Source organism: Manihot esculenta, chromosome 2 (genome assembly GCF_001659605.2).
Source record: "Manihot esculenta cultivar AM560-2 chromosome 2, M.esculenta_v8, whole genome shotgun sequence".
Lineage (NCBI taxonomy): Eukaryota > Viridiplantae > Streptophyta > Magnoliopsida > Malpighiales > Euphorbiaceae > Manihot > Manihot esculenta.
In genome coordinates, this window is record NC_035162.2 from 11,120,435 (window position 1) to 11,130,936 (window position 10,502).

The 10,502-nt window shown below is 35.2% G+C and overlaps 1 protein-coding gene across 9 annotated transcripts; it reads right to left on the reverse strand.

Annotated features, from left to right (window-relative positions):
• Positions 1 to 271: 271 nt before the first annotated feature.
• On the reverse strand, positions 272 to 10,155 carry LOC110608966 (probable ubiquitin-like-specific protease 2B). 9 transcript variants are annotated; one of them, XM_021748254.2, is made up of 17 exons: positions 9,792 to 10,155; positions 8,990 to 9,324; positions 8,738 to 8,840; positions 8,593 to 8,642; positions 7,875 to 8,060; positions 7,724 to 7,790; positions 7,059 to 7,167; positions 6,521 to 6,580; positions 5,734 to 5,865; positions 4,194 to 4,394; positions 4,048 to 4,103; positions 3,882 to 3,975; positions 2,946 to 3,036; positions 2,146 to 2,265; positions 1,379 to 1,804; positions 1,161 to 1,230; positions 272 to 1,088 (listed from the first exon to the last, which is right to left on the reverse strand). In XM_021748254.2, exons 1-17 carry the CDS (start codon positions 9,928 to 9,930, stop codon positions 499 to 501), a joined length of 2,829 nt encoding a protein of 942 aa, XP_021603946.1. In that variant the 5' UTR covers positions 9,931 to 10,155; the 3' UTR covers positions 272 to 498. The 9 variants fall into 9 exon arrangements, with proteins under 9 accessions (XP_021603946.1, XP_021603945.1, XP_043810149.1 ...); XM_021748253.2 differs by having other exon boundaries at positions 1,161 to 1,233; XM_043954214.1 differs by having other exon boundaries at positions 272 to 1,233; positions 8,741 to 8,831.
• Between the last annotated feature and the right edge of the window lie 347 nt (positions 10,156 to 10,502).

Genomic DNA, 10,502 nt, shown 5'->3' on the forward strand with positions numbered 1-10,502 from the left:
AAATAAGTACCACTCAATTATTATTATTTTTTAAATTGAAAATTAAAGATCGAAAAAGGAAAAAAATATTTATTATGTGAATACTTTTTAATTATGATTATGTTGCTTTAAATTTTACTCGGTGAAATTCATAATATAAGTCGAGCGTTTACGTTACATTTCCCTTTTAACGGCCGTGGGTTCTCCTTCAGAGGAAAATGGCTTTCTTTTTCATGAAGCAGCTAAAGCCTCATCATTACATAATTGCAACATTCATGCGTTATCCGACATGGAAGAAATTGATTCCCTTGCTGGGCCCAAAAAATATTTTGATCGCTTAATTATTAGCACATGAAGTTGTGCAATTTCCCCTTTTCCCCCTACAAGACCATCCAAGCTAATGATAGTTAAGATATGGGCCATGAGATATTCACAGAATGGCATATCAACATCTAGTGAGATCCAAGTTTACAATTACGTTAATAAAATCTACGACGAGAGCTCCATCTACCTACAAAATTACAAATGAAGCTCCCTAGAAAGGCTTCCAGTGACATCTCCCTCCCCTTCTTCAGGAGGAGTAACCCGATGCCTTTTTGCAGTTTGCTGTTCTGATTCTGCCATCACATACTCCTCCATTCTTCGCTTCTCATCTGATTCTGCCATCACATTAACCTGGATCATTTGCTTCTCATCTGATTCTGCCATCACATCATCACACATAGTTTGCACATCACCCCCCATGATCTCTGCTTTTTCTGAGTCTTGATGCAATCCATTTTCTACCATGTCAGTGTCTTTACGCAATGAAGTTGGATTTTCCTGACACCAGGCAAGATCGCCATTCTCATTGGCATCATGCATCCTATCAGGGTCTTCATTACTTCTAATAGCAGCGTTCTCCAGCATCTCACCAGAGCTCACAGCAATTTTTTCTGTCAAACACTCTAGGTTTTCCACTGATTGGGATCTTTGTTGATCGATTTTCTCTTTTTGACACAAATCCAAATCTTTCTCAACGGGGCAATTTTCAATAATTCCTACATCAGAATCATCAGTGGCACATGTTTCTGGGGATGACTTATCATTCTCTCCTTGCATAGAAATTCCTGGATTCCAAGAAGGATCAGTGCCAAAACTACTTGGTGCATTTGGAATAGAACCAGCTTGAGGTGTTATACCAGCAATTTGTTGAAAAATAACGTCTCCAGATGGGAAATACACAAATGGCTCGTCAGCTTCTGCATGATCCTGCTAAAAAACAAGAAAACATGAGCCATAAAATGTACAGGTGTCAGTCAATTTCCCATGGAACTCTTAGTATCATGTACTATTATTTTCAAAATAAGGAGCCTTAAATTGCACAGTTTCTGCTAAGCTAATGATGAAAAATTGATACCTCCATCTCTTGTGACATAGCACCATTAAGACGGTAATAAGATGGCTGGTCAAAAGACGAACAATGTGCAAGCAATGGCCCTGCAGCAACTCCAGGCTCAAAGAATTCCCTTAGAACCAAGCCTGGGTCATTAAGACAATCAGAATTCCTTGCAGAAGATGCTTCCAACAGAGTGATTTCAATCCCTTGACTGGCATCAGAAGTTGATAAATTCCCATGACAAGCTACAGCCCGAGTGCATCCCTCTGAAACAAACTGGACTCTAGTTTCTTTCTCACTATTTTCTGGAAAACTACACTCTGGGTCATCACTACAATCACCAGAAGAGAGTTCCCGGGGGCGATTTTCAAGGAGCTCAGAAATTAACCTCTGGATAAGAGTGCGCTTCAGAGATGCCTCAGCAGGGGGAAACCAATCGACGTTAAGCTGTCAAAAAAAAACAATTTAAAAATAAAACAAAAGAGGGAACTATAAATGGCTAAACAAGTAAACAGAAGGTCCATTGTAACGACGTTCAATTTACAATAAAAGTTGTGGGTATATATAATTCCCAGCATCTTATTAGTAAAATTCTTCAAAAGACATTCCTGAATAGCTGCATATTCTTCACGTTGATGAACAATTTATAAAATAAGGTATGAAGTCTTTATATTATATTATTATCTTACTTCAATAGACAAGATTAACATTTGACCATTTGTTAGAATGAACATATCCTTAAAGTACAATCTTATTGAGAAACTTGCTATGGAGTGAAATCCACTTACAAACTTGGAGAATTCATTTATTTTAAATGGGCTGAAATTCAAAGGGGCATCAGCCAAAAATAGCTCCAGGTAGTGCAGCAGAAACAGGCCGCAATCAAAGGAATTTTCCTGCTGTGGCAACTGATAGAAATTGAACTTAGATGTCAGTACAACAAAGCATAAACATGATGCAAGTCTCTGCAGAGTGCACTAATAATGTGTACATTGACATGCAAATATGGAAATAAGAATCATGCAAACCAAATCCCCCTTTTTTTCTGTTTGTCTTTTCAGCAACACAATAATAAAAATAATTAAATTTCATCAACTTATATGATCGATTTAATTGGGAAAAATGGATAACGAGCAAAATTTTAGACCTAATCCTAACAGGTGATGCTATTGACTATTGAATGGCATTGTTCAACTACGGGTAACTTGTGGATTTTCCTAATAATAACATGGAAGCCAAATACATAAGCTTATTCACCAATTCCATTTCTTGCTTTAACCTCATCTGTCTCGGTAACAAAAGACTTCAGATTACCAAGATATTAAAATTATTATCCTTTCCATTTCTGAGGTCACAAAAAGCATTTCGATGGGTCTATGTGTTGTTCCAAGTAATTTTGCATGTCTAAGAGCTAAACCGAAGGCAGCCAGCATTCCGGTTAAGAATAAATTAGCACATCTGTGCATCTGAATCAATCCCTTCACAACAATTCCTTCCTATGGTAACAGGTAGCTAGAAGCAGCTTGTACTGAAATTCAAAGAACTACACTATTAAGTAGCTAAATATAGCTTTAGAAGTAGGCAATACCTCAAGTGGGACAAACCGCAAATTCAAAAATTTTGAAGATAAATCTTCTGATGCCTCCTTTTGCCTCGATTTCCACTCTTCCCATAGATAACTGTCAAAAGTACAACACCATAAATTAGTAAATGACAAGGTCCCTCTGGAAGGGTATATTTATTCAAATGAAAGGCTATCAAAGACAAGGATAATGAAATGAAGCACAGAAGTTCATGTCGCAAAGTGTGTACATATAAAAACGAGAGGAACATTTTAGCTGAATGTATAACATGCGGGAAGGTAAAATGTGGTGCTTCCATTTTTCCACCAAAGCACTCTACAAATTAAATCTTTTGGAATGTCAACATTCTTAACATAACCTGCTATTCTTCCAAAAGGACATATTAAATGAGGCCTGATTGGACCACAATTCCATGTCAATAAACCACCAAACTCCAACCCACCCCACGGGTGATATGGTCAGAAGCTGATGGATTATAACTTTCATTCAACAATAAAGAAACTAAATGAAACGACAAGGAGCACAAACCCAATATTCCTCGATATACTGCCTTCAGCTCCTTAGGGAAGGATGCCAGAGACAGATTAAATCATACTGAACTTTTTTAGAGGACAGGATGTAGGATTGGGTTGCAGGGGGAGCTATATATACCACCAAAATATTCAACAATCAGAACATAGTCACACCAACAATTGTTATGATCTGTGAACATGAATCTAAGGATTTTAGAATTGAATGGTCTTCTGGACAAAGTGATTAACCAGAAGAAAAATCTTTTCATAAAAAACAAGGGGAACCAAAGAGAATGATGTAAATGCCTTTGATTCACCCCTCAATTTCCCAACTCCACATGAAATAAATAGTTGTTCAGATAGATAAAGGCATAAAAAAGATAATCATCACAACATTTAGAACTTGTGCAAGGGAACTTTATGGGATACCTTTGAACAAGGTTTTTGAGACCTGCATGAGTTCCTTTAATAGAATCCATGTGCAATATGCATGGTACTCTCAGGGATTTCCCCAAGTCTTCATCTGTAATAGAACAAATCTATAAAAGGAACACTGATTTCCAAACAGATCATCATAAAACCAGCAAGAACTCACCTTTGAAGCTGGCAACTTCACCAGGATGACATATTACCAATAAACTCCAGTGAAGACTATCATCCAAAAGCATATGCATCTCATTAGAAAAGTACCCATAAAACCACATCTTAGATAACATAAGGTTTGTTTGTCTACTTCCTTACTTGAAATTTACAGGAATGAAAACATAGTCTTTTCCAAACATATCCACTTTCCTTGTCCATTTATGAACACGTAAAAAAGCAGCCCTACCATCTGAAGCACTAGATGGATCTTTGTCTAGATCCGCAAGCTTCCGAAAGAAAAAGCTATTAAAAAAATGGAACCTATGCTTCTCCTTGGGTGGAATCTGATTCTTTAGATACCTGGAATCATATTTTAAAAGTAATAATAAGAATAATAGACTAAAAATAAATAATCACAAATAAACGCGCAGTAAAGGTTGCAAATAATCATGTAGTTGGGCTCCACTAATATCAATTAACTGTGCCCAACCCAAGGTTAAGTACTTTTCAAAGGATGATGATTATGTTCACAGCAACAACAAAGTTTCATCCCCAAACCAGTTGGGGTCGGCCATATGGATCTTTTTCACCATTCAACTTTATTTGAAGCCAATTCCGCATCAACATTAAAAAAGCGCAAATCCTTTGATACTACTTCCTTATCTATCATTTTAGATCTCTCAATTTCTCGTTTCGCTCCTACTGCTAGCTTATCACACTTCCAAAACCGCTAGCTTATCACACTTCTGTACTAAGGCATTTGATGCTTTATGTTGTAAATGAGCAAATCATCTTCATCAACCCTCTCTTATTTTATCTCCAATTTATGCCACATGCATTCTCCGACAAACTTGGTCATTTCTAATCTTATCAATATCAAGTTACCATACAATCATATCAAAATCCACATTTCTGCCACTCATCTTATGGAATATGTTGTAACTTATATTCCTAATGTTTAGTCCCTACAACATAGAGGATCTTACTATAATCTGATAGAACTTAACTAGTTACTATTCACTTTGTCAAGGATCCTATAGTCACATAGCACAATCATCTCACTCATCCATTTCATTCATCTTGTTACTTGTTTTGATTCTATAAGTTACATTCTCATTTATTATTCTGTTTTTCTAGATGATAGACTCTGTATATTTGAATTGATTGCATTTTCACACCCAAACTCTGTCCAATTAAACCTCACCTCCATTCCATTTACAAGAGGTAAACTTACAATGTATATTGTTCCGTCTTAATTTTACTTGGCATAGATCCTTATTTAGTTTCTCCAAAACGCTAACTTCTGTTAACTCCTTCACCAGTTGCATTCACTAACAACATCTACAAATAGCATGTTCATGAGACATCATCTTATATATAATTGGTTAGCTCATCCATAAAACAGGGACAGATTCAAAGTTGAGTCCCTGAGTTAAAAGCACTATTATAGAAACTCATTCATATCCCTTCCCATTGTTATCACACTTATGATTTCCCCTCATACATGTTCTTAATGATAACCTAGACAAAAATTCAACCTCCAAAAGAACTACGATATTGACAAGCCACAACATAAATTACAGAAAAATGGAAAAGGATAAAAGTACAATACTTGCTTGTGTATTAAAACTGAGTGAAGGAATGGAAATGGAGAAATCATAATTGCAAGCAAACATATGATACATGAAAGTGAACTTACTTGATATAGAAGTCAATAATTGTATCATTGATAAATGTCTCAGGTAGTAGTAGATCAAAATCTCTCTTACTAATGGAAACTGCATCTGAATCCCCCTTTGGATAGACAACATCTTCAACAGCCTCATCAAAACTATAATGTCCTAAGAGTAGTTAGTAATGTGTTATATTTTTGTTTACCTATGCATGCATAAACACTTTATTTCCCATAGCTTGTACAAGACACTACAAGCAAGCAGTGGTATACATAGCTTGTATAAGATACCATCATCCATAAGGATCAAAATCAAACCATAAAGCCACACGAATCATATAATACTTACATGCAAAAGCTTTGGAATAAAGTAAGTCCGAAAACTTCAAATCAGGGTAACCTTTAGCCAAGCCAATGAAGGAACTCCCTTTGAAACTCTATTGGATATGTATTACAGCATAGGTCCCCACCAAGATAAACTTAAGAAGCCTTTTTCAGGAATCTTTTTGGGAGAGCTTACATTTAATTGGATAGACAACATTTTACATGTTGAAAAATTAAAAAATTAATAAACATAAGGTTATCAAAATTATTTTGAAGAAAGACAATATGTGCTCTAGCATAAGCACAGAAGTCCTTTGATGGATGTGGACCATGACCAAGAACATCAAAAAGAGATTTATATAAATCATATGATTCATGTACTCTGCTATAAAGGTCTTCATAAAAATTCACAATTTAACAAGGCCAAATCAACACCCTTAACGTAACATTCCTGATTGACAAGAAAAAGAAATAAACAGCTATCACTCACGTAGGAAAATAAGGCCTTTGCTGAAGCAATTCAAATCGTTCATCCATTGAGGCATCCACACTACAGCAGATGGATCAAATAGTCAAGAAAAAATAGGAGGAAAAAAACAGTGAAAATAAAATTATAAATAAATAGAAGACATGCAGACAACTAGCAATCCTTGCATTTGAAAACTATTTCTACAAAGTGATGCCTATAAAAGATATTTAAAGGTTAGTCTTTGAAAATTCAACAACTAACATGTATCCATGAACATTAAATTTAAAGCAAAGAACTCATCCCACAACCAATTCAAAATTGGTTGAAGATACAACTAGAACTATGAGCCTGTGAGAGAATATTTAAAAGTGAAAAGTCACAAACTAGTATTCAGCAATAATAATAATCAACTTAATTCAGCAGAGCAACATCGTACCATTCAATTTCGATCTTCATTAAAAGAACAAGCATCTACTCATTTACAGCAATTTAAATGAGAAGTTGGAGAACTATCTTCTACAAACAAACACTGGCACACCATGGCAATTTGAAAACTTACTCGGGCACAATGGCAGACAAAGCTAAATATTTAACATTTAGAGATGCAATCTCTTCCAATTTCCTAGAGCAGTTTGGCTCAGCAACTGCAAACTCCAGCTGCTCAACCCCTATTGAAGTTTAGATTGCAAATAAATCAGCAAAACAAGAATTTACCTTCCAAAGTACTGTGAAACAGTGAAAGAATCAAAACAAAATAATGAAAATTCTGAACAAGTAAAACCTAAATTAATCTACCTTTTAGATATCAACTAGGTTAAAATTTGAAACTAATACAACTTCTAATTAATAGCATAAAGTTACTTGACCAGTTCTGCTTCATTCATATTCAGCATGACCAATATTTTCTTACAAGTTCACAATTATTTTCTAAAAATGTAGAAGGACTGAATTCCACATGATAGAGCTACATAAAAGAAACACCACCCTGCAACTCCACCCTATCTATATTGTATAGATTTAGCTATTTCCAACAAATTTGCTAATGTCTGCCATGTCTGAAAATATAAAAGCAAGAAAAGTGAATAGAAGGATCAGCAAAAGTTCCAAACTAACACAATGTCACTGCAATTAAAACAACCTACATAATGCACTAAAACAAACAAACTGCAAGCATCACTAAATCATGAACATGTCTTGAATCTGCAAAAGGCTACTAGCCCTTACCATAGGCATTAGTTGCTTGTGCAGCATCCTTCGATAGCAAGTGGAGCTTCACAGTGACAGCTCTAAACTGCATATTACATACTTAATTAGATTTAATGAACTATGCAAAATCCAATATCCAAAGAGACAGCCAAAATGATCTAGTGCTCACCCTTTGAAGATGCCGAGACTCGATACGAATAATATCATCAATTCCTCTTTCAAAGCTAAAGGTTCCCTGGTCTCCATTTGCAGGAATACCACTTATCTTAATGCCATCCCAAGAAAAAGTTACCAGGCAACCGGTCCAGTAATTATCACGATATGTAACATAATCAACTGTAATATTTATGACATCCTGAGAGTTCAAGGTTCAGTCAGCCATCCTGAAGCTTTTATGACCATCATATAAAATTAAACAGAAGCATGCATCACAACTCTAGGCACCACATATTTTATTCTAAGCAGAAGAAGATCCTTCTATCCAAAACCAACACAGACTAATACTTGATATGTTAAGCTAAAGGTAAAATGAATTTTACATCAAACCAAAACCATGGCAAAAGCATAACAATATCACCTAAGGACAGATGAATATATATTCCCCAAAATGTTTTCCAATACTTGAGCAAATGATTACGCCAAATGAAAAAAATGAGATATCCTGTGCAAGGAAACACTAACGAAGTCCAGGGAATTACAACAATGAGGACCTACATGGCCATACGAAAGTGTAATAACATGAGAAATGTTTATTATCAAGTAATAATAACCTAATGCAACAGTCATATGGAAGCATATGAAATCCTGACCTTCCCAAGAGAAAACAATCCAATTCATTTTTAATTAACAATGAAATTAATTATACTTGTGTAAGAAAAATACCATACCATTTTTGATGCACTGAAATTATTGTTTGCTGAGTGACCATTTAAAATAGCTGAAACCATGCAACAAAAGTATGGTAAGCTATCAAAATACACCATTCAAATTTTCATGGACAATATGTTATATTCAAATATTGCATGTAAATACCACCATTCTCTGCAATATCAGAAGCAGGAGTTGATGGAGAACTCTTGTTCATGCTTGCATCAGCATCGGATTTTACATTGACCACTGGTTCACTCTGCATGGTCTTCAGATAAAGAAAATATGGATTATTGAGAATGGCAAAATATATATATATTTATATATATATAAGAGAGAGAGAAAGAGAGAGAGAGAAGAAAAAAAAAATATCTCAAAGTTTCTGTAATCCAGTAAACATAAGAAAAGCCAAAGTACATGAGATGGAGAGGCTGCAAGGGCACAATTAGATAGGCTTTTCCCAGGTGAAGATGCTTCACAGCATAAAGCCTTTCCCTCCTGTTCAGTAAAGGAGCTTTTGGATTCATTATTATCCATCTTTGCACAAGAGTCTTTTACATGATTCAGAGATTCGGACTGAAAAGCAGCATCTGGGTGAGAATTGTCTTCTTTGGCGGTAGATTCCTGTCTAACTGCTTCCAAAGGGGCGCATGCAGTAGCATTGCAAGGATTATTACCATGTTCAATGGCATCAACATCTACACAAGTTATGGTGCCACTTTCCTCTTTTTCAAGAGCAGATCCCTGGGCTACTGCAAACACAGTTGATATCATATGATCAAACTTCTTCTACTTATAATTACTAATAAAATATCATTAGCACTAGAAAACATTGGATCAAAAATCAAACAGTGACATCCAATTTAAAACAATATGAAATCAGCATCAAAAAATAAAAACATTGGATCAAAAATTCAAAACAGTTATATCAAGTGTACAACAACATCAAATTAGCATTAAAAACATGGGACAGAAATTCAAAACTGTGATATATATAACTACATGAACAGCAGAACTGAAATTGAGAAAACGACAGTCACAATTCAGAACACCAAATACCAAAAATATTAAACTACGAATTAAAAACTCATTCTAATTGAAATTGGGACATTTCAGTGTTACTTTCTACAAAAGGCAACCCAGGAACAGTGAAGGAAAAATAAAAGTTCGGTGGCCAAACAAAAAAGGAAAGCTTCAGGGAAGAAGAAAGAAACGGTACCGCATTCAAGGAAGTCGGACTTCGAAAAAGCGGGATTGTCGTGGCTAGGGTTTTTGAACCTGCCGAGCATTTTACCAGCTGAATATTCAGTGAGCTCGTCTTCTTCCTTAAAATCGAAAACTTCGAGGCCGCTCTTCATCGCCGAGAGATGAGCGAGTGAACAACTCGGAATCAGCTCGGACAAAGAAAAAGCAAGTGGAGGAAGACTCAGTGAATTGACATGTATGGGTTCATATTTTACTGATGATCGAATGTGGGAGATCGAGAAAGGGAAATAAGCCAATTGGAGAAAAAGGCGGAAAAATATAAAAGGGAAATTTGTTGGAACGGTGTGTTACGTGCAATATGTGAGCGTGTACACCACGATTTGATCGGAAGAGAGAATGAACCTATTTTGATGGTGTCGATAAGGGGTCCATTTTCACTTTTCATGGGCACGTGTTGCTTGAGTAATTGGTAGTTTTTCTTTTTAATAGAAAACCCAAAAGATAGTACTCGTAATTAGCCGGTGTGAAATTAATTTTATTTCGATAGTACTCGTAGTTAGCCGGTGTGAAATTAATTTTATTTCGATCAATTAATTTAGATAATTTAAATATTTTTATCAAATCACATTTATATTTTTTAATTTTTAATAATTAAATTAAACTTTTAAAATTTTTCATAATTTTATCTATAAATTTAAATTAATTTTAATTAAAATGTGAGAGC

What these genes read in the sequence shown, in the direction of transcription:
- LOC110608966 (XM_021748246.2), bottom strand. Translation starts at nt 9,930, where the DNA reads ATGAAGAGCGGCCTCGAAGTTTTCGATTTTAAGGAAGAAGACGAGCTC. An exon ending in ATTATTGACTTCTATATCAA is followed by an intron (nt 4,395 to 5,733) that starts GTAAGTTCACTT and finishes ATATGATTCCAG; the next exon opens with GTATCTAAAGAATCAGATTC. An exon ending in TTCATTCCTGTAAATTTCAA is followed by an intron (nt 4,104 to 4,193) that starts GTAAGGAAGTAG and finishes TTTGGATGATAG; the next exon opens with TCTTCACTGGAGTTTATTGG.